Here is a 27,265-nt window from a genome sequence, read left to right on the forward strand (position 1 = left end):
AAGGGCCTGTTTGCATGTTGTCATGGCTATGGGATAGGTTTTCCTCCAGTGCAGTTTTCAAACAGACCCGGAGGGTGCCTGCCAGGCTTCCCATGGTGCCATGAGGAGGCCAGGTCCACCTCGAGGGCTTGGCCTCATTTTCACATAAGGCTGGCAGGTGGAAAACAAGCACGGACGGTGGGGGTGGGGAGGGGGGGTGGAGACGTTGCTATTTTTTGGAGCATCTCCTGACCCTCATGACCCCGTGGAAAATAAATCAAAACCTACCCTTTTAGGCTCCTCTTTGGGCTGAAACTGCCTGTACGGCACGCACCCAGTCACGTTGATCCCTAAAATGGCAGCCGAGGGTCCAATGACCGTCGTAGGCTTGCGTGTTGGAAGTGTCCGAGTCAGGAGGCCTTGTGAGTATTGTGTGCAGTTTTGGTCGCCTTATCTGAGGAAGGATGTTCTTGCCATGGAAGGAGTTCAGCGAAGATTCACCAGGCTGATACCTGGGATGGCAGGAATGACGTATGAGGAGAGATTGGGTCAATTGGGCTTATATTCGCTGGAGTTTAGAAGAATGAGAGGGGATCTCATTGAAACTTATAAAATTCTGACAGGACTAGACAGACTAGATGCAGGAAGGATGTTCCCGATGGCCGGGGGTGTCCAGAACCAGGGGTCACAGTCTAAGGTTAAGGGGTAAGCCATTTAGGACTGAGATGAGGAGGAATTTCTTCACCCAGAGAGTGGTGAACCTGTGGCATTCTCTACCACAGAAGGCAGTTGAGGCCAATTCATTAAATATATTCAAGAAGGAGTTGGATATATTTCTTAAGGCTAAAGGGATCAAGGGATATGGGGAGAAAGCAGGGATAGGGTACTGAATTTGGATGATCAGCCATGATCTCATTGAATGGCGGAGCAGGCTCGAGGGGCCGAATGGTCTACTCCTGCTCCTATCTTCTATGTTTCTATGTTTCCGGCTGCCCAGTGCGGTGAAGTCATACCCCATTATTCTTGGGGCACCTGCCACCCCACTTCCGCTAGGCGGGAGGCCTCAAAATCTCCCTCTATGTAATTCAATTGCCTCAAAATATCAGGCTGGTTGAAGCAATCATCAGTGGAAGTCCCACCAAATCCTTTGAGTGCGTTTTTCCTCATACCCAGCAATGCCTTCCAGTTGTGCACGTCCAAACTCTCGAGAGATTTCCTCAATGGCCCAGAACATAAGAACTAGGAGCAGGAGGAGGCTGTATGGCCCCTCGAGCCTGCTCCACCATTCAATAAGATCATGGCTGATCATCGACCTCAACTCCACTTTCCCGCCCCATCCCCATATCCCTTGATTCCCCTAGAGTCCAAAAAAATCTATCTATCTAAGCCTTGAATATACTCGACAATTCAGCATCCACAGCCCTCTTGGGTAGAGAATTCCAAAGATTCTCAACCCTCTCAGTGAACAAATTCTCTTTATTTCAGTCTTAAATGGCCGACCACTTATCCTGAGACTGTGACCCCTAGTTCTAGACTCTCCAGCCAGGGGAAACAGCCTCTCAGCATCTACCCTGTCAATCCCCTTCAGAATCTTGTATGTTTCAATGAGATCACCTCTCATTCTTCTAAACTCCAGAGAGTATCGGCCCAATCTACTCAATCTCTCATCATAGGAGAACCCTCTCACCCCAGGGATCAATCAAGTGAACCTTCGTTGCACTGCCTCCAAGGCATCTGTTTCTGCCTGCTGGAGAGGCCTACACAGAGCAACTGGCATTGTGCCAACTGCCTTGCTGTTTCGGATGCCTGAATCCAAGAGCACATTTAACAGGCTGGTTCATCACCACCTGTTTATCCAGGTCTTCTCATAAGGGGTTTTGCCAAAGAATCATGCCTGCCCTGAGGCTGACTCGCTTCTTGAGGGTAACCCGGGAGAGGTTGCTGGAGACTGGGGCCCTCGCTCCCTACTCTGGCTTCCCTGTTTTGCCACAAAGTCCATCTCAAAGTCGGTCAAAGCATCTTGCATCTTGAAAGGAGGAAGTCCTTCCGTTACATACCAAGGGAATCTAACACATGAAGGAGAACCGTTAGGATCCTTGTGTCATCTGATAGATGTCACAGCGCGAGGAGGCCTCACTGTTACTTTGCAAGCTGCTACTAATTGTGCAACAAGACCCACATGTCAAATTAAATAAATGCACCAAAATTGTTTTCCAACAGGTTTCCTTATGGAACAAATTAGTGCATCGGCTACTGCCAGTACAACACAAGTGATAACTACAGCCACCGCAGCAACAGCAGCCACCGCAACAACAGCCGCCGCAGCAACAACAGCCACCGCAACAACAGCCGCCGCAGCAACAACAACCGGCGCAGCAACAACAGCCGCCGCAGCAACAACAACCGCTGCAGCAACAACAACCGCTGCAGCAACAACAACCGCCGCAGCAACAACAACTGGCGCAACAACAACAACCGGCACAGCAACAACAACCGGCACAGCAACAACAACCGCTGCAGCAACAACAACCGGCACAGCAACAACAACCGGCACAGCAACAACAGCCGCAGCAGCAACAACCGCCGCAGCAACAACAACCGCTGCAGCAACAACAACCGGCGCAGCAACAACCGCCGCAACAACAGCCGCAACAACAGCCGCCGCAACAACAGCCGTCGCAACAACAGCCGCAGCAACAACAACCGGCGCAGCAACGACAGCTGCAGCAACAACAGCTGCAGCAACAACAGCTGCAGCAACAACAACCGCCGCAACAACAGCCGCAGCAACAACAACTGCAGGAACAACAGCTGCAGCGACAACAGCCGGCGCAGCAACAACAGCCGCAGCAACAACAGCCGCAGAAACAACAGCTGCAGCAACAACAGCTGCAGCAACAACCGGCGCAGCAACAACAGCTGCAGCAACAACAGCCGTCACAACAACAGCTGCAGCAACAACAGCTGCAGCAACAACAGCTGCAGGAACAACAGCTGCAGCAACAACAGCTGCAGCAACAACAGCTGCAGCAACAATAGCTGCAGCAACAACAGCTGCAGCAACAACAGCTGCAGCAACAACAACAGCTGCAGCAACAACAGCCGCAGCAACAACAGCCGCAGCAACAACAGCCGCAGCAACAACAGCTGCAGCAACAACAGCAGCTGCAGCAACAACAGCTGCAGCAACAACAACCGGCACAGCAACAACAGCCGCCGCAACAACAGCCGCCGCAACAACAGCCGCAGCTACAACAGCCGCAGCTACAACAGCCACCGCCGCAACAACAGCTGCAGCAACAACAGCCACAGCTACAACAGCCGCAGCAACAACAACCGCCGCAGCAACAACAACTGGCGCAACAACAACAACCGGCACAGCAACAACAACCGGCACAGCAACAACAACCGGCACAGCAACAACAACCGCTGCAGCAACAACCGGCACAGCAACAACAACCGGCACAGCAACAACAACCGGCACAGCAACAACAACCGGCACAGCAACAACAACCGGCACAGCAACAACAGCCGCAGCAGCAACAACCGCCGCAGCAACAACAACCGCTGCAGCAACAACAACCGGCGCAGCAACAACCGCCGCAACAACAGCCGTCGCAACAACAGCCGCAGCAACAACAACCGGCGCAGCAACGACAGCTGCAGCAACAACAGCTGCAGCAACAACAGCTGCAGCAACAACCGGCGCAGCAACAACAGCTGCAGCAACAGCAGCCGTCACAACAACAGCTGCAGCAACAACAGCTGCAGCAACAACAGCTGCAGGAACAACAGCTGCAGCAACAACAGCTGCAGCAACAACAGCTGCAGCAACAACAGCTGCAGCAACAACAGCTGCAGCAACAACAGCTGCAGCAACAACAACAGCTGCAGCAACAACAGCCGCAGCAACAACAGCCGCAGCAACAACAGCCGCAGCAACAACAGCTGCAGCAACAACAGCAGCTGCAGCAACAACAGCTGCAGCAACAACAGCAGCTGCAGCAACAACAGCTGCAGCAACAACAACCGGCACAGCAACAACAGCCGCCGCAACAACAGCCGCAGCTACAACAGCCACCGCCGCAACAACAGCTGCAGCAACAACAGCCACAGCTACAACAGCCGCAGCAACAACAACCGCCGCAGCAACAACAACTGGCGCAACAACAACAACCGGCACAGCAACAACAACCGGCACAGCAACAACAACCGGCACAGCAACAACAACCGGCACAGCAACAACAACCGCTGCAGCAACAACAACCGGCACAGCAACAACAACCGGCACAGCAACAACAACCGGCACAGCAACAACAACCGGCACAGCAACAACAACCGGCACAGCAACAACAGCCGCAGCAGCAACAACCGCCGCAGCAACAACAACCGCTGCAGCAACAACAACCGGCGCAGCAACAACCGCCGCAACAACAGCCGCCGCAACAACAGCCGTCGCAACAACAGCCGCAGCAACAACAACCGGCGCAGCAACGACAGCTGCAGCAACAACAGCTGCAGCAACAACAACCGCCGCAACAACAGCCGCAGCAACAACAACTGCAGGAACAACAGCTGCAGCGACAACAGCCGGCGCAGCAACAACAGCCGCAGCAACAACAGCCGCAGAAACAACAGCTGCAGCAACAACAGCTGCAGCAACAACCGGCGCAGCAACAACAGCTGCAGCAACAACAGCCGTCACAACAACAGCTGCAGCAACAACAGCTGCAGCAACAACAGCTGCAGGAACAACAGCTGCAGCAACAACAGCTGCAGCAACAATAGCTGCAGCAACAACAACAGCTGCAGCAACAACAGCTGCAGCAACAACAGCTGCAGCAACAACAGCCGCAGCAACAACAGCCGCAGCAACAACAGCCGCAGCAACAACAGCTGCAGCAACAACAGCTGCAGCAACAACAACCGGCACAGCAACAACAGCCGCCGCAACAACAGCCGCAGCAACAACAGCCGCTGCAACAACAGCCGCAGCTACAACAGCCGCCGCAACAACAGCTGCAGCAACAACAGCCACAGCTACAACAGCCGTAGCAACAATAACAGCTGCAGCAACAACAGCTGCAGCAACAACAGCTGCAGGAACAACAGCTGCAGCAACAACAACCGGCGCAGCAACGACAGCTGCAGCAACAACAGCTGCAGCAACAACAGCTACAGCAACAACAACCGCCGCAACAACAGCCGCAGCAACAACAACTGCAGGAACAACAGCTGCAGTGACAACAGCCGGCGCAGCAACAACAGCCGCAGCAACAACAGCCGCAGAAACAACAGCTGCAGCAACAACAGCTGCAGCAACAACAGCTGCAGCAACAACAGCCGTCACAACAACAGCTGCAGCAACAACAGCTGCAGCAACAACAGCTGCAGGAACAACAGCTGCAGCAACAACAGCTGCAGCAACAACAGCTGCAGCAACAATAGCTGCAGCAACAACAACAGCTGCAGCAACAACAGCTGCAGCAACAACAGCTGCAGCAACAACAGCCGCAGCAACAACAGCCGCAGCAACAACAGCCGCAGCAACAACAGCTGCAGCAACAACAGCAGCTGCAGCAACAACAGCTGCAGCAACAACAACCGGCACAGCAACAACAGCCGCCGCAACAACAGCCGCAGCAACAACAGCCGCCGCAACAACAGCCGCAGCTACAACAGCCGCAGCTACAACAGCCACCGCCGCAACAACAGCTGCAGCAACAACAGCCACAGCTACAACAGCCGTAGCAACAATAACAGCTGCAGCAACAACAGCTGCAGCAACAACAGCTGCAGGAACAACAGCTGCAGCAACAACAACCGGCGCAGCAACAACCGGCGCAGCAACAACAACCGGCGCAGCAACAACAGCCGGCGCAGCAACAACAGCCGGCGCAGCAACAACAACCGGCGCAGCAACAACAACAGCCGCAGCAACAACAACAGCCGCAGCAACAACAGCCGGCGCAGCAACAGCCGGCGCAGCAACAACAGTCGGCGCAGCAACAACAGCTGCCGCAACAACAGCTGTAGCAACAACAGCTGCAGCAGCAACAACAGCTGCAGCAACAACAGCCGGCGCAGCAACAACAGCTGCAGCAACAACAGCCGGCGCAGCAACAACAGCTGCAGCAACAACAGCCGGCGCAGCAACAACAGCTGCAGCAACAACAGCCGGCGCAGCAACAACAGCTGTAGCAACAACAACCGGCACAGCAACAACAGCCGCAGCAACAACCGGAACCGGCGCAGCAACAACAGCTGCAGCAACAACAGCCGGCGCAGCAACAACAGCCGGCGCAGCAACAACAACCGGCGCAGCAACAACAGCCGGCGCAGCAACAACAGCTGCAGCAACAACAGCCGCAGCAACAACAGCCGGCGCAGCAACAACAACCGGCGCAGCAACAACAACCGGCACAGCAACAACAGCCGGCGCAGCAACAACAGCTGTAGCAACAACAGCCGGCGCAGCAACAACAGCTGTAGCAACAACAACCGGCGCAGCAACAACCGGCGCAGCAACAACAACCGGCGCAGCAACAGCCGGCGCAGCAACAGCCGGCGCAGCAACAACAACCGGCGCAGCAACAACAACCGGCGCAGCAACAACAGCCGGCGCAGCAACAACAACAGCCGCAGCAACAACAGCCGGCGCAGCAACAACAGTCGGCGCAGCAACAACAGCTGCCGCAACAACAGCTGTAGCAACAACAACTGCAGCAGCAACAACAGCTGCAGCAACAACAGCCGGCGCAGCAACAACAGCTGCAGCAACAACAGCCGGCGCAGCAACAACAGCTGCAGCAACAACAGCCGGCGCAGCAACAACAGCTGTAGCAACAACAACCGGCACAGCAACAACAGCCGCAGCAACAACCGGAACCGGCGCAGCAACAACAGCTGCAGCAACAACAGCCGGCGCAGCAACAACAGCCGGCGCAGCAACAACCGGCGCAGCAACAACAGCCGGCGCAGCAACAACAGCTGCAGCAACAACTGCCGCAACAACAGCCGCAGCAACAACAGCCGGCGCAGCAACAACAACCGGCGCAGCAACAACAGCTGCAGCAACAACAGCCGGCGCAGCAACAACAGCCGGCGCAGCAACAACAGCTGCCGCAACAACAGCCGCAGCAACAACCGGCACAGCAACAACAGCCGGCGCAGCAACAACAGCCGCAGCAACAACAGCCGGCGCAGCAACAACAGCTGCCGCAACAACAGCCGCAGCAACAACCGGCACAGCAACAACAGCCGGCGCAGCAACAACAGCTGTAGCAACAACAACCGGCGCAGCAACAACCGGCGCAGCAACAACAACCGGCGCAGCAACAACAGCTGCAGCAACAACAGCCGGCGCAGCAACAACAGCCGGCGCAGCAACAACAGCTGCAGCAACAACCGGCGCAGCAACAACAACCGGCGCAGCAACAACAGCCGGCGCAGCAACAACAGCTGTGGCAACAACAGCCGGCGCAGCAACAACAGCCGGCGCAGCAACAACAGCCGGCGCAGCAACAACAGCTGCAGCAACAACAGCCGGCGCAGCAACAACAGCTGCAGCAACAACAGCCGGCGCAGCAACAACTGAACCTACACCACCACCAGCAGGGCCTACAACACGCTTGTCTTTCAGTTTAAATAAACGTTTTACAAATGAATTAAATAATCCGGCATCATCCCAGTTCCAAGATCTTGCTCAGCAACTAAAAGATTCAGTAAGATTCTTCGTTCTCTTGTAAACCATTTGTATAATGGATGTTAATTTTATTTTCTGATGCTCTACAAAGTGAATGTCTAATTATTATAGGCTTTTAATGTACTCTATCTTATTTTTCTCATTTAATGGAGATTTTCCTCTGTCTAATTTTGTAGATATTCTAAATGAATAATGTTTTTTCTTTCTCCTGCTATATTTTGGCACTGGGCTTGCTTGCTTTTTATCCTTGAAAACGTTGCAGATGGGAGGGCCCTCAATGACTCACTTGATATCGCTCTCGTCTCTAAGTCAGAAGGTCGTGGGTTCAAGCCCCACTCCAGAAACTTGAGCGAATAACCCAGGCTGACACTTCAGTGCCGTACTGAGAGAGTGCTGCACTGTCGGAGGCGCCGTCCTTTGGAGGAGACATTAAATCGTGTGAAGGGGTGAAAATTGATTGACAGGATGTACTAGAAAGGCTGGGTATGCTTAGAGTGGACAAGTGGCCTGGTCCAGATGGCTTGCATCCCAGGTTGCTAAGGGAATTGGGGGAGGAGATAGCGGAAGGGCTTGCCATAATTTTCCAATCTTCCCTAGATGCAGGGGAGGTGCCTGAGGATTGGAAAGTGGCAAATGTGACACCATTGTTCAAGAAAGGGTGTAAGGACAATCCTAGTAACTACAGGCCAGCCAGTTTAACATCAGTGGTGGGTAACGTTTTAGAAACAATAATCAAGGAAAAAATTAACTGGCACTTGGGGAGATTTAAGCTAATTAAGGAGATCCAATGTGAATTTGTAAAAGGCAGATCATGTTTGACTAATCTAATTTGAATTTTTTGATGAAGTAACAGAGAGGATTGATGAAGGGAATGCAATGCATGTTGTCTACATGGATTTTCGAAAGGTATTTGACAAAGTACCACATAGAAGGCTAGTTAACAAAATTGAGGCTCATGGAATAGGTGGGTCAGTGGCAGCTTGGATAAGGAATTGGCTTAAGGATAGAAAACAGCGAGTTGTGGTAAATGGCTGTTTTTCAGACTGGAAGACGGTAGACAGTGGTGTTCCCCCAAGGGTCAGTGCTGGGGCCACTGCCTTTTTTTTGATATTATATATATATATATATATGACCTGTATATTAGAATACAGAGTACAATTTCTAAATTTGCTGATGGCACCAAACTTGGGGGTGTGGCAAACAGTGAAGATGATACCAATCGACTGCAACAGGACATAGAAAGGCTAGCAGAATGGGCAGACAAGTGGCAGATGGAATTTAATACAGAGAAGTGTGAGGTGATGCATTTTGGCGAAAGGAACAGGGAGAAGCGATATACACTTAATGGCAGAGTTTTAAAGAGTGTGCAGAGACAGAGGGACCTGGGAGTTAATGTGCATAGGTCCCTGAAGGTGGCAGAACATATTGAGAGAGTGGTTAGCAAAGCATATGGGATCTTGGGCTTCATAAATAGAGGTATTGAGTACAAAAGTAGAGAAGTTATGCTGAACCTTTATAAAGCGCTGGTTAAGCCACAACTGGAGTATTGCATCCAGTTCTGGTCACCACACTTTAGGGAGGATGTGAAGGCCCTTGAGAGGATGCAGAGGAGATTTACCAGAATGGTTCCGGGGATGGGGGATCTTAGCTACAAGGACAGGTTGGAGAAGCTGGATTTGTTTTCATTAGAGCACAGGAGGTTGCGGGGTGATTTGATAGAGGTGTACAAGATTATGACGGGTTTGGATAGGCTAGACGGGGAAAGGCTGTTCCCACTAGTTGATGGTACAAGGACTAGGGGACACAGATTTAAGGTTTTGGCCAAGAGATACAGGGGGGATGAGAGGGAAAACTTTTTTTACTCGTCGAGTGGTGAGGACCTGGAACTCGCTGCCAACAGAAGTAATGGAAGCGGAGACACTCGATGTTTTCAAGGGGAGACTGGATAGGCACTTGAGGGAAATAAACTTGCAGGGCTACGGGGATAGAGCGGGGGAATGGGACTGACTGGATTGCTCTACAGAGAGCTGGCACGGACTCGATGGGCCGAATGGCCTCCTTCTGTGCCGTTATGACTCTACAACTCTATGTCTGCCCCCTCAGCTGGATGTAAAAGATCCCTTGGTACTATTTGAAAAAGAGCAGGGGAGTTCTCCCCGGTGTCTTGGCCAACATTTATACCTCAACCAAAAACGAAACAAAAGCAGATTATCTGGTCAGTTTAACATCTCATCTGAAAGATAGTAATGCTGACAGTGCAGCTCTCCCTCGGTACTGGATTGGAGTGTCAGATTGAGATTTCTGTGGTTCAAGTTCCTGGAGAGGGATTATGAACCCACAAGCTTCTGACCCACAGCTGAGAGTGCTACCTGACATAAATCGTGCCATTCATGTAGAAAGGACTTACGAAATATACTGGGTGGCCTGCTGGTGGCGCTGTCCAGGGAGAGTATAAATACTCGGGCACGGGCCCAGCTTGCTCAGGGACATTTTGTAAACAGGAACTAGTGAAGGATAACTAGACTTCCATGTTGTGAAACAGTTGATTAAAGCCTTGTTTAATACTCTGACCTAGGGCCTAGTAGTTTTCTCACGTCACTACCAACTGAGCCACAGCTGACACTTAAGCAAAGAACTTTAAAGATATTAATATCACTGATTAGTTATAAAAATGATTACAACTGGATCCTAATATATTTCTTTCTTTTAAAGCTCACACCGATATTCCGTAAAACGGCACCTAAAAGTTTTCGCGAAGTAAGGATCAACAGATTCAAGTAAGCAAAGGGCTCAGCTTACCACTCTTGGTCATGGTCAGATCATGAATATAAGTTCTGTTTATCTACAAGCTAATGACAGAGTTTGGAGATAGACTTCAGAAACTTGCTCCACAGAGCTGCCTAGTGCCCAGAGCCTTGCAACTGCAACAAGATGGTTGACATAATACAGTTGAATGGGGAATGTTGGCGTAGTAATTCCAATGATAAATTTTAACCCCCCAAAAAAAAGCCAAAAATAAAATTGTGACACAGCAGAGGTGCGGCTTGTAGATAGGAACTGCATTCCCTACGCAAAAAGAATGTAATAACACATATAGAAAATTCCCACTCACTTGAGCCTACACTTCACTCGCAAGTGAATTACTAGGAACACAACCTAAGATGGATGGTGCAAAGATTTTCTACCTTTATTTCTGGTTGATGCAGAATTGTCCAAAAGGCAAAATGTCGCAATATATGTAAGATTAGAAAATATAATTCTCAGATTGGAAGGCGGGACTTACAAATAGGAAGTGACATAATGCCCAGAGAACATCCAGATTCATAAATAATCATTGTTAGCAATCACTGATGCTCCAACCACTGGATTTACACTTTTAACCATTTTCTTTAGGAATAAAGGGGGTGCAACTTATTTTGGTGGTGGTGGGAATAAATCACAACTAAAAGCAAGACTGGCCATTCTAAAGCATACCAGTACTTGCTGTTTGAAAGCTCCATCCTCTCATCTAATAATACAGTTCTCAAAATAGTACTGAATGTGAAATCAAAAGGCTATTCCAATTAATATATTAACAGGATTTATATAATTTATCTCTTTTCAGGAATGGATCCATTGACGTTGATAGTACCCTGGTTTACAACAATGATTCCATTCCGCCATCTAGTTCAGAAGTGGTAAAGCTGTTTGCAAAAGTGGTGAGCAACGGCACACTAGGAAACCTAACAGTTGATCCTGCGTCAATCCAAGCTGATAGTAAGTGCTACATGTTGCAAAATATGCAGCATTGGTGAGGCCACACCTGGAGTACTGTGTACAGTTCTGGTCTCCTTACCTAAGGAAAGATATATTCGAGGGAGTGCAACGAAGATTCCTGGCCTCCCGGGCAGCAATATGCGCCGCTGCTGGTGCCATGTTCACTGGACTGGTTTCTGGGATGAGGGGATTGTCCTATGAGGAGAGATTGAGTAGACTGGGCCTATATTCCCTAGATACCAGAAGAATGAGAGGTGATCTCATTGAAATATATAAAATTCTTAAGGGGCTTGACAGGGTTGATGCTGGGAAAATGTTTCCCCTGGCTGGGGAATCTAGAACATAGAAACATAGAAGATAGGAGCAGGAGTAGGCCATTCGGCCCCTCGAGCCTGCTCCGCCATTCAATGAGATCATGGCTGATCATCCAAACTCAGTACCCTGTCCCTGCCTTCTCCCCATATCCCTTGATCCCTTTAGCCTTAAGAAATATATCCAACTCCTTCTTGAATATATTTAATGAATTGGCCTCTACTGCCTTCTGTGGTAGAGAATTCCACAGGTTCACCACTCTCTGGATGAAGAAATTCCTCCTCATCTCTGTCCTAAATGCTTACCCCTTATCCTTACACTGTGACCCCTGGTTCTGGACTCCCCCGCCATCGGGAACAGCCTTCCTGCATCTAGTCTGTCTAGTCCTCTTAGAATTTTATAGGTTTCAATGAGATCCCCTCTCATTCTTCTAAACTCTAGCGAGTACAAGCCCAATCGACCCAATCTCTCCTCATACGTCATTCCTGCCATCCCAGGTATCAGTCTGGTGAATCTCCGCTGCACTCCCTCCATGGCAAGAACATCCTTCCAGGGGTCACAGTCTCAGAATAAGGGGTCGGCCATTTAGGACTGAGATGAGGAGAAATTTCTTCACTCAGAGGGTGGTGAATCTTTGGAATTTTCTACCCCAGAGGGCTGTGGAGGCTCAGTCGTTGAGTATATTTAAGACAGAAATCAATAGATTTTTGGGAACTAAGGGAATTAAGAGATATGGGAATAGTGCGGCAACGCCAGGAGTATCCTGTCGGGGAACTAACCCTCACATCTGCATAATCACTTCAAAGGGTGACCACTAGAAGAGCTTCCCACTGCATTAATATAAGGCAAAACCTGGTCTCAACCCTGTTGTACTCCTTGGAGAAGCACAGATCTTGATTAAATCTCATGGACACACTCCATGTTGGCTTTGCTTCAAGAGATGTTAATGTTTGATTGGCTATTAATTTATCAGAAAATACATAGTAAAAAACTTTAATGTATAACCTGAGTATAGAATTACATAGCACAGAAACAGGCCATTTGGCACAACTGGTCTGTGCCGCCGTTTGTGCTCCGCAAGAGCTTCCTTCCACTCTACTTCATCCCTACAAGCATACTCGGTGCTTGCTTTGGGAGGAGTGTGGGAGAAGCTCCCTGCAAGAGTCCAAGCATTCCTGCACGCAGAAACTTTTCTTGGTGACCCTCTCACTGTGACCTGGAGCAATGCTCAGTCAGTGGTAGAACTTTTGCCCTGCTAACTGTTGCGTCAAGCTCCACAGTTTCAGAATAAGGGGTCGGCCATTTAGGACTGAGATGAGGAGAAATTTCTTCACTTAGAGGGTGGTGAATCTTTGGAATTATCTACCCTACAGGGCGGTGGAGGCTCAGTCGTTGAGTATATTTAAGATAGAGAGCAATAGATTTTTGAATATTAAGGGAATCAAGGGATATGGGGATAGTTCAAGAAAGTAGAGATGAGGTAGAAGATCAGCCATGATCTCATTGAATGGCGGAGCAGGCTCGAAGGGCCAAATGGCCGACTCCTGCTCCTATTTCTTATGTTCTTTCTTACCCCAGAATTTAAATAAAATGGAAAATCAAGGTCAGTGGGCTTGCCATTTCTCGACCGTCACTCCCTTTGAGCATGGAAGCTGTCATTCATGGGATTTGGGAAATTGCCCTATGAGAAGGTGGTGGCGAGCTGCCTTCTTCAAATGCAGTTAAGAATCAACAACACTGCTGTGGGTCTGGAGTCATATATAGGCCAGACTGGGTAAGGGCAGGGGATATCCTCCCCTAAAGGACATTAGTGAACCAGATGGGTTTTTATGACAATCCGGTAGTTTCACAGTCACCATTACTGATACTAGCTTTTTATTTAATTAACTGAATTTAAATCCCATGGTGGGATTTGAACTCACGTCTATTATATCATGAGTCTAAGGTCTTTGGATTACTCCCCCACTAACATAACCACTATGCTACCATACCTCAAGCTAGTGTTTCATGAGCTGACTGTGTTTTAATATCTATTCTTTAGATATCACTCTGGACAATCTGGAGCCGATTTCTTTGATGATTTCCTTTGTGATAGAAAATGAGACTTTCACAGAAAACCTCAACAACAATACTGCCAGTGATTTTATCAGCCTGCAAACTAAAGTTATTGACTGGGTACGTAATAACAAGTTGCCAATACTTTCCTTTCAATTTGTCCAACAGTGGTGAGAAACGTTCAAATGTTGGTGTTCAGAGAGATTTGGGTGTCCTCGTGCAAGAAACACAGAAAGCTAGCATACAGGTACAGCAAGCAATAAGGAAGGCAAATGACATGTTGGCCTTTATTGCAAGGGGTTTGGAGTATAAGAGTAAGGAAGTCTTGCTACAATTGTACAGGGCCTTGGTGAGACCACACCTGGAGTACTGTCCACAGTTTTGGTCTCCTTATCTAAGGAAGGATATACTTGCCTTGGAGGCGGTACAACGAAGGTTCACTGATTCCTGGGATGAGAGGGCTGTCCTATGATGAGAGATTGTGTAGAATGGGCCGATACTCTCTGGAGTTTAGAAGAATGAGAGGTGATCTCATTGAAACATACAAGATTCTGAAGGGGATTGACAGGGTAGATGCTGAGAGGTTGTTTCCCCTCGCTGGAGTGTCTAGAACTAGGGGGCATAGTCTCAGGATAAGGGGTCGGCCATTTAAGACCAAGTTGAGGAGGAATTTCTTCTCTCAGAGGGTCGTGAATCTTTGGAATTCTCTACCCTAGAGAGCTGTGGAGGCGGAGTCAGTGAATATATTCAAGGCATAGACAGATTTTTGAAAAACAGAGGACTCAAGGGTTATGGGGAACAGGCAGGAAAGTGGAGTTGAGGCCAAGATCAGATAAGCCATGATCTTATTGAATGGTAGAGCAGGCTCGAGGGGCCATATGGCCTACTCCTGCTCCTCTTTCTTATGTTCTTAATTGGAAATCTCAAACAGCAAGTATACAGTTTGTCCAACTGACATTTTCTTCTGATTAAACAGCTTACATCGGTTCTCACATCGGGATTTGACCCAAACGTGCTGCCCAATTCTGTTGTCACATTCAGGTATGTCCCCTTTAACCGTGCGTATGCGCAGGGTTTTGCCCCCTTTTTCGAGTGTGGATGCGCGTGTCAGGGGTGGGTAGCCAAGTGTATTAGGGGGTAATGTTTCGGCAAACATTTGAGTTTCATTATTGAACGGCCACTAACAACACATAATGTAAGGTATACATACTGCATTAAAGAGCGCATACTGTGCTAAGATGCATATACTGCACTAAAACATATATACTTCAAGTTCACATAAGATACTACGATACATATACTGCATTAAGATATATGCTGCACTAAGTTACACATACTGCACCAGGGTATATGTTTTGCACTAAGAAATATATACTGCATTAAGGTATATACTGCACTAAGATACACTTATTGCACTAAGATACATAGAAAGCAAAAGTTCTATTTTAAGAGTGCCTGCTTCCTCAGGCTTTGATTCCAGTCTGTAGATCTGATGATTATTTAATGCAAGTGTTGTGGGCAGGCCATTTTGAAATGGACGTCTCAGCAACTTAGCAAAGAGGAGTCAGCCCAGCGACCAACTGTCTGACTGTCATGTTTTCGCTTATATTTCAGCAACGCTTCGACGATGGTGCAGGTGGTTGCACATGTCCGGATCAACACAACCAAAACAGAAAACCGACCAATCCTGCAGCAATTACTCATCGATAATGTTAACACTTCGAGTTTTGACATCATCATATCCAGCATTAGTGTAAATGGTAAGTGCCAGGGTGTGTAAGTGGCGACTTGCATTTATATATTGCAAGCTACAGAATCATCTCACAGTGCTTCATCTGCAAAAAAAAAACATGGTTTGATGTCCAGTGACTGTTGTTATGTAGGCAAACTCACAGAGGAAGATCCCCAGAAAACTGATAAGTTGAATAGAATGATAGCAAAATACTGCAGATGCTGGAAATCCGAAATAACAACAGAAAATGTCTTGACAAAGAATTTGACTCGAAACGTTGACTCTATTTTCTCTCCACGGATGTTGCCTGGCCTGCTGAGTTTTTCCAGCATTTTCTGTTGTTAAGTTGAATAGAATGTTGGCCAGGGCACTGGGAGAACTGCTGTACTTCAATTGGAATTCCCTCCCTAACCCTCTCCGCCTCGCTACCCCTGTCTCCTCCTTTAAGACGCTCCATAGAACCTACCTCTTTGATGTCACCTGTCCTATTATCTCCTTATGTGGTTTGATGTCAAATTTTGTTTGATAACGCTCCCGTGCAGCGCCTTGGCACATTAAAGGCGCTAGTTAAATACGAGTTGTTGTTGTTATCATTAACATCCAGTTGTGCCACTGACAACCCAATATCAGATCTGTGGAATGATATCTCAGTACCCCACTGGCTGTCAGCTGAGGTTAGGTGCTTAAGTCTCAGAAGTGAGGCTCGAACCGTCTGACTCAAGAGCCAAGAATGCTATGCATTTTCCAGTAGAGGTTTGTCACTGTCGCAATGAATGCTAGGATAGCCCTGCCTCCATAGTGTTCTTTCACTTTGTCTCACTTTCAAACAAGGGAACGCATGAAAAACAGAAAAGCTGGAGTGTTGCCTGACAGTTTTTATATTTGTAGATGAGTATAAGTCATAGACAAAACACTTCCCCATCTCCTAAACTGTTCTTGTCAATAAGAAAATTGTACATTGGTTCACATATTGGTGCAGTTGCAAATTGTTTTTTTTGACACTGTAAAGGAAAGAAAGACTTGCATTTATAGACTTGCCTTTCACGACCTCAGGACATCCCAAAGCACTTTACAGCCAGTGAAGTACATTTGATGTGTAGTCACTGTTGTAATGTAGAAAACTGCAGCAAAAAAACCATGACCCTTTCTAGGTTGCAAATCCAATAAATGGTCCTTCAGAAGGCAACATGATTGGGATGAAATCATGCTGGATAACATTAGTGTACGAACGCTTATCACATTCCTAGGAAAGTCCCTTATGCTCAATAGACCAGTGAATTTCACATAAACACAATGGCCCAGAAATTCGTGTCGGGGGCTTCCCGCGGGTGTAAGCCCCCGACTTACACTTACCTAGTTGAGGCCTGAGTCTGCGTGGGTTTCCTCTCTGTGGCCCGGTCCAGCTCCCGGCGCGCTGTGCTTGCGTGATCCAGCGGCGTAGTTAGTGCGATGCGTCCGCTGGGATCACGTGAGCACTGGGCAACCAATCGGAGGAGGGAAAAGCCCATTCATGAGATTGACAGAAAGAACTGTCAAACTTATGAAAACTCCGGCCCCTAAAACAGTACTTAACCTTCAAATAATTTTTTTTTTTAAATCACACTTTTTAAATAAACTATAAATAACATTAAATAACTATTTTAAACAATAATTTAAATTTTCGAAAAAAATAATTTTATAAAAAAAGGGGCTAAAAATACACTTACCTTACGGTAAAGTATTTAAAAATAATAAACCTGTGGAAAAAATGTTCTACTTTTAATTAATTGACCACTTACCTTTTAAAATGAAGTCCTTACGCCTGGTTTTTAAATGTGTAAAATGTAGAGGCCTTTACGCACGGAAAAACCTGTAAAAACAAAGGAAGTTCAACGCGCACGCGCAGACTCCCGCGCGCACGCGTTCGACCTCTGAACCCCTTCGTTCAGAGGATCGGAAATGCCGGTTTCCCGCGCATGCGTAGTGCATGCAAGATTCCGGCACTTCCATCGGGTCCACGCGTGAGTACTCCGTCCGTGCTCACGCGTTGGGACCCGAATTTCTGGGCCATTAAACCTTTGCACACTAATATCGCACAAAGCAATTTCACCCAGACATCCTTTTAGGTGAGCAACACAAAGAATGCAGATTCGAGTCATACTCGTTCCATATGTTTTATAAATACATAAATCTTGCATGCATTTCCTGTCCATAAACCTCCTGTTGTCATGGTTTTTGGTTGCACTTTTCTATCAGTAGCCCATTTGACACTCGCCGCCAATTTACTTTTCCATTGTGGATGGTTGCTGCCTATTCGCCCACTTTGCGCTACTGCCCAGGACAAGGAGTTTGTGTTGAAACATTGATTGAATTTCATAATTTAAAAAAAATGACTGGCTTTGTTGATTGGAAAGACATCGAGCTGCAAGCGTAACCTGAGGCCTGACATGTTGCCATTTTTCTTTCCTCAGGTGAGTCTTTTTCATTCAACCATTTCGTAGTGCTGATTCGGTTTCCAAACAGAACTTTCGAAGCTGCTTTAACCAATAGATCAACTCTTCAATTCAAAGGTCTGCGCGACAATGTAACAAATGTGGTAAGTACTGAACTCAGACCTGGCGCTGTGTGAAGATAAAGCAAACTTTCTAAAGCTGCAAGATATTTTAGCAATAATAATATTGTAAGATTTCTAGTTACTGTTTGGCGCAGTGTTTAATTATGGCTGCTTATTATACTCCCAAGTTTACAGGGGAAAACGACACGAAGGTCACAGTTGGTTTACAGGCATAATATTAAAATCTACCGACACGTAGCCCTCAACCAGGCACAGTCAGTGCTGATATAGTCAGGCTTGTTTAGTGTTAAACTGATCACATGTAATTTTACGCTCTCCCTCATGCATTGCAATTACTGTAATTGTTCCTTGGCAGAATGAGCAGTACTTACTATCCTCACGCTAACTCTATCGGAGGATTGGTTGGCCCAATAGTTTAAAACACCGGCGAACTCGATTCAAATTTTAAAACGGTAACAGAAAATTCAGTTGAATTTAAAGTTTTAAATAAGGCATAAGGGCTGACCAGTTCAGCCCTTGAGTTTGAATTACTTCACTCAAGTGCTGTCCACTGATGCTTTTCATGGGCCCATGTTAAATCATCTGACATTTTATTCTTGTGCTATAGGTGAACGGTATCTTTAGAAACAATCCTGGCTTCATTGAAATGATAATCGACAGGTTTACGTAAGTACCATTCTCTTTCATCACTCGAAAAGAAAGAAAAGTGTAACAAGTGCATGTTCGCACTGTTGCGGATGAGATGACTGTCCTATTCCCGTTAATGGTATTGTCTGCAACTAGCAGAGCCAAGTTGTTGGTGTCATCGATGGTGTCAACTCATCTAGGTTCTGCAAGATAGAATGAGACCATTATAGTCATTTTTTCCCCAATATCTGCAAAGATAAATCTTTCCAATTTCTTTCCTTTGCCCCTTCTCTTTTTGAAGGGGTGGGGGGGGGGTAAATTTTCATCTGTGGCCTACAGCTTAGGACTACGTTGAAAATTGGGCGCCTGCCCGTGAATCCTTGTTCATTCAAATGAATGATTCCACCCGCAGCACAATGATTCCAGCAAGCTCAAGGGGCTGAATGGTCTACTCCTTTTCCTAATCCTAAATTGCTGGAGGACAAGTTAACCTTTTTGTCGCGGCTGGCTCAAAGGGGCACTGGCAGATGTCGGGGATCAGATTGCGTGCTTCCCCTCTTAGTTAGGGCATGAAGGCCAGGTAAGCAGGTTCCATCGATCAATTGAAAAAAAAGACTCACATTTATACAGCGCCTTTCGTGACCACCGGACGTCCCAAAGCCAATGAAGTACTTTTTTGAAGTGCAGTCACTGTTGTAATGTAGGAAAATATGGAGGAAAGAATTTCTTGTCAAATAAATGTGTAGCCAACGCCTTTCTTTCTTTTTCTAACTATCTAGGAGTGGATCTATTATAGCCACGACACAGATAGTATTCACATCAGGAACAACAAATAGATCAGATGTTATCCAAAGACTAGTCAATAACACGGAAGCATTCAGAAGTGCGGGTTTAACTTTGGACACGAACTTCCTTACGAACACAAGTACGTTACAGTTACTTAATAAAAAAACACTTCATCTCTTTGTACATAGTATTAAGCTGTGAGACTTTACTGTACGAAAACATTTGAGTCAATGGGGCTGAAATCCAATCTTGACGTGGGCTGTAAAATGGAAGGTGGCAGATTGACCGCCCATTAAACGCCCCGCCCGATTTTTGAAGTCAAGGAAAATTGGGCGGGCAAGTGTATAAATGGGCGGCCGATCCATCAACCGCCCGTTCTGCGACCCCCCCCCCCGCCAAGGTTGGATTTCACCCGCAAGGTCTTGGTGCCTGGAATGGGTCGCTTGGGCACGAGGAGGTTGAACGTCCACCTTCACGGCACGGACGGTAATCTGGTGGAGCGTGCCGCCTGACTCTGACCGAACCCGGCACAGATGTCAGTGCTCCATGCAGTTTTGGGCCCATTTGTTTTTATTGGACAGAAACTGGTGTGAAACATGAATCAGGCCGGAATGCCCGATACATATTCCTGCCATGTAAAGCTCTCTGCAAAATGTACCCCGGTATAAATCGCCTTTCACGAGGTGTAGCCACTGTTGTAATGTAGGAAACATGGCAGCCAATTTGTTCACAGCAAGATCCCACAAACAGCAATGTGATAATGACCAAATAATCTGTTTTTTAGTGCTGGTTGAGGGATAAATATTGGCCAAGACATCAGGGCAAATTCCCCTGCTCTTCTTCGAAATAGTGCCATGGAATCTTTTACCTGAGAGGGCAGGCGGGGCCTCGGTTTACCCTCTCATCTGAAAGATGAATTAGATTAATATTTAATGAATAACAGGGGTCTCTCGAGATGAATTATATCATAAAGGTGTTGCGCTTAGTTGTTACAGCCAGTGGCGCTGTCATAATTTAAAGACAAACACTTGAAATCAGACATTGTCCATGGTGCAGGGAAAGAGAATAATCAGCATCTTGGGAACAGTATTTAAACTCTACTCGGAGTAACGTACAATATGTCCTTAGTGTATCTATAGAAGGAAGCAGCATCCTTCGGCCAAGGAAAATTGGCCTTTGATCTTTTGTTGATACTTAATGGAGCATAGTGGATTATGGGCAGAATGATGCTATCATTGCCCCCTCAAAACTGATTTATTGACACCCGTTCATGCTAAAGAACATGGCAGTTAGCTCTATATCCCTCTAATGAACGTCAGTGACCATTAAAAAGGGAATGCGACCCATTAGAGCCATTTCTGTGTGCGTATTTTAAATGGGCTTTGGGGGAAATGCATAAGAGACAACTATATTTTTTGTGCTGCTAGCTACCAACTAAATTGATTTGAGAGAACCGAGTACATTATTTTGCTCAGGTACATTAAGCAAAATGCTTTTCATTCACAGCGGCTACCACCCCTGCAGCGGCTACCACCCCTGCAGCTGCAACCACCCCTGCAGCTACAACCACAGTTAACCAGCCAGCTCTAGGAAGACCCTTCCCAGGATATGCTATTGCAATCATTGTCCTGGGTGGATTGGCTATCATCGTACTCCCATTCCTCATTGTTCTGGTGAGTCCATGAAATCTTCTGAGTTGGCCAGTGGTCCGTGCTTGCAAGCAATAGTCACGATAGCACTTTAACCATGAAATGGAGAATTTAAACGCGTTTTCTCTTTGTTTTCTGCAGTTTGTGAAGACCGGTTATTGTTCTAAAGTGGCAAATGCCTTCAAGTTGGAAGCTCCTGACGATTTGGATATGAAACTTCCGATGTTTGGGGTAAGTGTCAACTTTGCCTTCACTCAGTGCGGACCATTACGGTAATTTCCCTTTAATTATCACTGCAGCCCTGTGTACGCAAAGGAGTCACCTTGGGTCGCGCCTGCTATTGACTCACTTACCGCTTTAATCTTTAAAACTAGGCAGATTCAGTACTGCAGCTATCTGATACTTAGGCCACGAATTTAATAGCACTGAGGGGGCGGGTTTGGAGGAAGGGCCGCTGTCAAAATCGCAAAGATTGACAGCGGGTAGGAAACCCGCTGTCAACCCACCTCTACGCGAGTCTCCCAGGTGTCGGATCTGTCAGCGGAGAACTGACCCGACACCAAGCAGCGGGGGAGGCAATTCAGCTACTTAAATGGCTTGTTAAGAGCCAATTTAAGAGTATTTTGAGGCTTACTTCTAATTTTACCTTCACCCCCACGGGTTACCCGCTGTTCGGGGAACACGCCAGCTCAACCTGGCGTGCTGTGGGTCTGCTCTGATGTTTGTGAAAAGCTGGCAGCTGCAGAAGTGGTGTCAAGGATGCCATGTTGCAAATGGTGAGTTTCAGAGCGCAGAAAATGTTGGTTACTGCATTTTTAATACACATAGAGATTTCTTTAGCTTACAAGTTTTTAGATCCAACTGTATGTCCAGTGCCACCTCATTGGAAGAACCTCTCTCACCAGTGACAGATCACTTCTGTCATCTCACCTGCCGCTGCCATCTATTCCAGCAACATCGGAGCCAATGAAACAATCAGATCTTGGTCCTCCGAATCCTTCCACGATCAGCCCCAACACCAACATCACCAACCTTCGCCGCCATCACCTGATGCTGCACTGGACACGGCATCAGCCCCTGATAAAATTGCTAGCCGGGAGGCCAGCGATGGCATCACCATGGCCAGATTTTCTTCACGACACTGTAATCGCTGGCTGCCACATAATGCGCCAGGTTGACACCAGCACAGTGCAGTATCCCTTTAATATCCAAGCCATTCCATGCACACTCATCACTATAGCGCGGGGGTGGGTAGGTGGGGGGGAAGTTATGACTGAACAATCACTGGAACTCAGTAAGACACTTCTCAAGGGGCGCTCAGATCTGTCCAATAAGGGGCACTTTTGGGAAAAGAGATTTCACTGTATGACAACACATTACCAGAAACTTCACATGGACATTGGCTAAACCTCTAAAGTGCCTACCCTTGTGTGTTGTTAGTTGGTATGCTTGCAGTAGGATGAGGGTGAGTGTGAGGGGTGGCTAGTGAGATGGGGGAAGTGATAAAGTAGATAGAGAGGGTTGGGTGGAGGTGCAAGGTAAGTTGGTGTCCTGGGGAGGTCTCTTCCGCCCTTGGAAGGGATGAGAACCTCCCTGCGTGCTGTGACTCCCTCCATAAGCATATGGAGGGAGTCATTGGAGAGCCTGGGTGCAAGCGTTCACCTTTGTGCAGTGATTGTCAGTGTTTGCAGCACCTCAATGCTGAAAGGGTGGTGGAAGCAGATTCAATAGTAAATTTCAAAAGGGAATTGGATAAATACTTGAAGGGGAGAAAATTTGCGGGGCTATGGGGAAAGAGCAAGGGAGCGGGACTAATTGGATAGCTCTTTTCAAAGAGCCAGCACAGGGACAATGGGCTGAATGGCCTCCTTCTGTGCTGTAGGATTCTATGATGCAGGAAACATTCGTAGATGTCATTCAAGGAATTTGCCTCTGACAGCCGGCCTGCTGTTATTTTCAAAGAGGCCTACGGGTGGCCGAGTCGCCTGCCTGAAACAAGCGGGTGGCCTGTTTCTCATGCAAATCGGGGTCCGAATGACCTAGTTAGGACCCCTATTACTGGACGCATAAGCGGAGATTCCAATGTGGACACTCCGTCCAATAGTACTGGCATTCCGAGCGGCAAACGGCCAAAAAAACACTTTTTTAATTGATGTTTTGTGGAGCCGGAAGGAATAGAAACACGCCTACTGGCTCCACTAAAATACTGGGGGCATCGCCTCACCACCCCCTACCCCTACTCCGAGCACCAACCGGTTGATATCCCTGAGGCCAAAGAGCAGCAAGCTGCCTCACGACCCCAGTTTGGCGTATGCAGCTTGCCTGCCAAACTTAAATGAGGCCGGGGCTTCAGAATGGCAGGGACCTCTTGGCCGGCCAGAAGTCCAAATCGACCCTGACATGAATCAACTGAGCGGCCTGCGGGTGGCGCTGTCCAGGGAGAGTATAAATACTCGGGCACGGGCCCAGCTTGCGCAGGACATTCTTAACAGGAACTAGTGAAGGACACAACTAGACCTCCATGTTGTAAAACAGTTGATCAAAGCTTTGTTTAATGCTTAGACCAAGTGCCTAGTAGTTTTCTTACGTCAGACCCTTTGAGTCCCGTGGAGAGAACATTAGTTGCCAGTCTGCACCTTATTGCTTGAATGTGACGGTGCCAACGTGTAACACTGGTTCATTTGTCTCCCTTTAGGGCCGATCATACAACTTCCACTGATGAGAAATCGAGACGAGTAATATCAAGGACTTTGGGTTGAGAGGAGCAAACTGACATGGATTATGAAGAATACATATGAAGGGTATTGTCAACAATGCTTATCTAACAGACTGCCCGGATTAATTTAACACATGAGCAACCACGTGCAGTGAGTCGTTATCACGCTGCTGCAGAGTTACTCTTTCACATCAAGATGGCTGCCGTTTCGAAGCCGGTGGTTACTTGGCAACCGCTGAACACTTTCACCACAGTGGAAAACATATCTTTGTGATGCTGTAAGGGCAGGACCTGTCCAGTATCCATTAGTGTTGGTAGTTTTGTCTCAAAAGTTGAATGTGCATCCATTTTGTAAAGTCCTCCCTCTTAACTGCTAATTGCTTCCTCTGTGTCAACAAAATGGAGTCAACATAAATCAAATTTCTGATGAATTAGTGACTAAAACACCCAGAAAGTAATGCACTGGGTTTGTGTTTGGAAGCTATTGAGCATGTGTCCATCTCTATTATATTATATTATTATTATAAACCATTTATATCAGCGGGCAACTCGCACTCAATGAAACTGTAGCCATATTTTAACGAGTACCTTATGCATGGCACTGTTTAAAATAAGAAGCCAAACTGGAGCCCTATGTACGCAGGAGTAGGTTGGAGAATAATTTGCTGGGTGATTGAAAGGTTAGGATACTAATGGGAAAAATGCAGGCAGTTGAGAGCAAGTCTGTGGCTCAGTACAGCTACAAGCATCCAGATGAAATGAGATTTTAAGAGAGTGTTCAGCACGTCAGCGATAGGTGCAACTTTTCCCTCACGTTTGCGGCTGCGAGCAAAATTACATGCCACGATCTTCAGGAGTTCCAGGAAGCAGGAGATCTATTATCCATCAGGTTTTTTTTTAATCAAAGATACATTGTTCTGCAGAAGCTGTCATTCTGGTAACCCAGATGCTCGCAGTCTTCCCAATAGCACAGAACGTGACCTGAGCAAAAGGACCTTAAGCTCCTCTCTAATACTCAGAAAATGGATGCTCTTTGCACATGACACTGCTGTACAGACTCATTGTTATCCTAATTGTATAACTGACCCTTGATCGAACTGGGCAGTCTTTCAGGGCCAAGGGGTTACTTTTTGTAACAAGGTATAGACAACGGTAGACATTCCAAATCCCAGCAAAAAGGAACCAAATTCGCCTCATGAGACTGTTACAACCAAGAGCCTTGTGAAGAGGTGGAAATGTGATTTGACACTGATGGTGTCAAAGGGCATGCATCCACGACCTTTCCTATACTCTAGCTGGTTTCCTAAGAGTATGTTTTGTTAAGAAAGTACACTAAATGTGAAGATGGCCAACCTTTATATACTACCTAATGTAGGACTCTATGCCATGCCCTTATTTTAATTATCAAAGCGCTCCTCAGCGCTTTATACACATGTTACAAGTCTTGTCTTTTGAGCTTTAGGAGAAAAAAATATTTATTAAAAATGCCTAGTCTGGAATTCCCCTCTCTGCGGGGGATGTCAACCGTTTAACTAGCGAAGCGAGGAAATTCAAACCTTTGCGTTAAGCGTTCATGCGCCAGTAACTCTCCGCACAACTGCAAGGCTCAGGTGTCCAGAATGAGTGTGCCAATGATACGAGGCACACTCACATTTGCCAGTGCTGTTGATCTGTAATGATATAAAGTATAAGGGCAGATTGTGTCATGTTTCGTGGCGAATATTTACTTCAGGTCGTGCTAATGTTTAAGGATTTTTAAAAAACTTGTCTTGTATTGTCATTTGTCACTGTAAAGCTCCATTAATGATCGGTGGCCATTCAGTGAGGAGAAGGATAATTCTAATGTGGGAAGTGGGCATATATTATCAATGGAAATGTATTACAGATTAGGCTGGGTATCATTCCAATGCTGATCTTATAGAGACCCGCGCCTCTGTGTTACATAGAAACATAGGAGATAGGAGCAGGAGTAGGCCATTCGGCCCCTCGAGCCTGTTCCGCCATTTAATGAGATCATGGCTGATCATCCAAATTCAGTACCCTGTCCCTGCTTTCTCCTCATATCCCTTGATCCCTTTAGCCTTAAGAAATAGATCCAACTCTTTCTTGAATATATTTAATGAATTGGCCTCCACTGCCTTGTGTGGTAGAGAATTCCACAGGTTCACCACTCTCTGGGTGAAGAAATTCCTCCTCATCTCAGTCCTAAATGGCTTACCCCTTGTCCTTAGACTGTGATTCAAAAAGGACTCCGAGCTGTTCTGATTTGAAATCACTGTGCTCAGGGCTGTTCTAGAAATCTTAGCTTGTACATCTTCTTGGATAACTTGTAATAACGCAATAGATAAAGCGAATCACTTCAAAATATATACTGATAGCCTCATTTTATTGTATGCACATCAAAAATGTTTGAAATAAGTTTTGTGACTGGAAAATATTTAAGGTTCCTTAAAAAATCTCAGTTGCTCAAAACCTGCACTTTACTTGAGAAAATAAATCCTCTTGCAGACACACACACAGAAACTCAGGACAAGACCAGCTAAAACTAGTTGAGACCAGTTTTCAAATAGAACTGGCTGACACCAGCTAGAGCTAACTTTGCCGAGCGCAGGTTGTGTTCAATCGAATATGCTGTTTGACAAGCTCCGAGCAAGTATTTCAGGCTTCAGCCCAACCCTTGCTGTGTACTCTTGTCAAAACCAACGTTTAGCTGTGCACGTACTCAGGACCCTCACACTTCAGTCAGTGAGATAGCTTTAGGCTTGCATCTTAAAGGAGGAGCTGCTGCCCTTTGTTTCCACCACAGTGGCGTCACGGGCGACGACGTTTTCGCAACACAATGTGGATCAATTCATTGTGGCACAAGTTTGGTCACCATGCCATGTGTTGACTGAAGGCCTCAGTAAACACTTTGCAGTGGCAATGAGACCCTTGTAAGATGTGCTACCCTAGGGATTTGTTAAAACGCATGATCTACAATAAAATGTGTACGATATACTTGTCACCACCTCAAGGTAGCAGCTACTGCTGTGTGGCAGTGTGGACTAAATCACAAGGTGAATCATCACATCTCACCATGGCAATCGGTGCACCCAAATAGTTGTCTAACTATCATCCCTACATTATCGTGAATGAGTTTACAGGGGCAGTGATGCTGAACTGAATTAAGAGTCAGCTTTTAAGAAATTGTGCGAGAGCAAGGTTTACTTGCTATTGTTCGAAGCACTATTAAAATTGGTGAAAATGTGCCACGGTTTCTTTATAAAACACTTTACCAGAGTTCAGAGGATAGAGTATGAAGTGCTTTATTGAAAACAAACTTATTTTTCGGACCTCATGTATTTTTTTTATAAATGCACTGTACTATTGAATAAATATTTCTTACAAATTTGAA

The 27,265-nt window shown here is 46.9% G+C and overlaps 1 protein-coding gene across 1 annotated transcript; it reads left to right on the plus strand.

Annotated features, from left to right (window-relative positions):
- Window positions 1-334: 334 nt before the first annotated feature.
- LOC147097331 (uncharacterized) lies at window positions 335-27,265 on the plus strand. The gene is made up of 16 exons (XM_085971998.1): window positions 335-401; window positions 2,200-6,434; window positions 6,490-6,686; window positions 6,790-7,355; window positions 7,414-7,703; window positions 10,397-10,461; window positions 11,289-11,440; window positions 13,794-13,927; window positions 14,784-14,848; window positions 15,422-15,567; window positions 17,990-18,114; window positions 18,701-18,759; window positions 19,500-19,645; window positions 21,013-21,179; window positions 21,297-21,386; window positions 23,851-27,265. The coding sequence occupies exons 1-16, from the start codon at window positions 335-337 to the stop codon at window positions 23,872-23,874; spliced, it is 6,528 nt and encodes a 2,175-aa protein (XP_085828124.1). The 3' UTR covers window positions 23,875-27,265.

This window comes from Somniosus microcephalus, chromosome 32, assembly GCF_052327205.1.
Source record: "Somniosus microcephalus isolate GS21.2 chromosome 32, FLI_Smic_1.0, whole genome shotgun sequence".
Classification (NCBI taxonomy): domain Eukaryota; kingdom Metazoa; phylum Chordata; class Chondrichthyes; order Squaliformes; family Somniosidae; genus Somniosus; species Somniosus microcephalus.

Excerpts from the sequence above, each read along its gene's own strand:
- LOC147097331 (XM_085971998.1), top strand. The coding sequence starts at position 335 with ATGGCAGCCGAGGGTCCAATGACCGTCGTAGGCTTGCGTGTTGGAAGT. Across the intron at positions 14,849-15,421 it reads AATTCTGTTGTCACATTCAG|CAACGCTTCGACGATGGTGC; the intron begins GTATGTCCCCTT and ends CTTATATTTCAG. Across the intron at positions 18,760-19,499 it reads ATGATAATCGACAGGTTTAC|GAGTGGATCTATTATAGCCA; the intron begins GTAAGTACCATT and ends CTAACTATCTAG.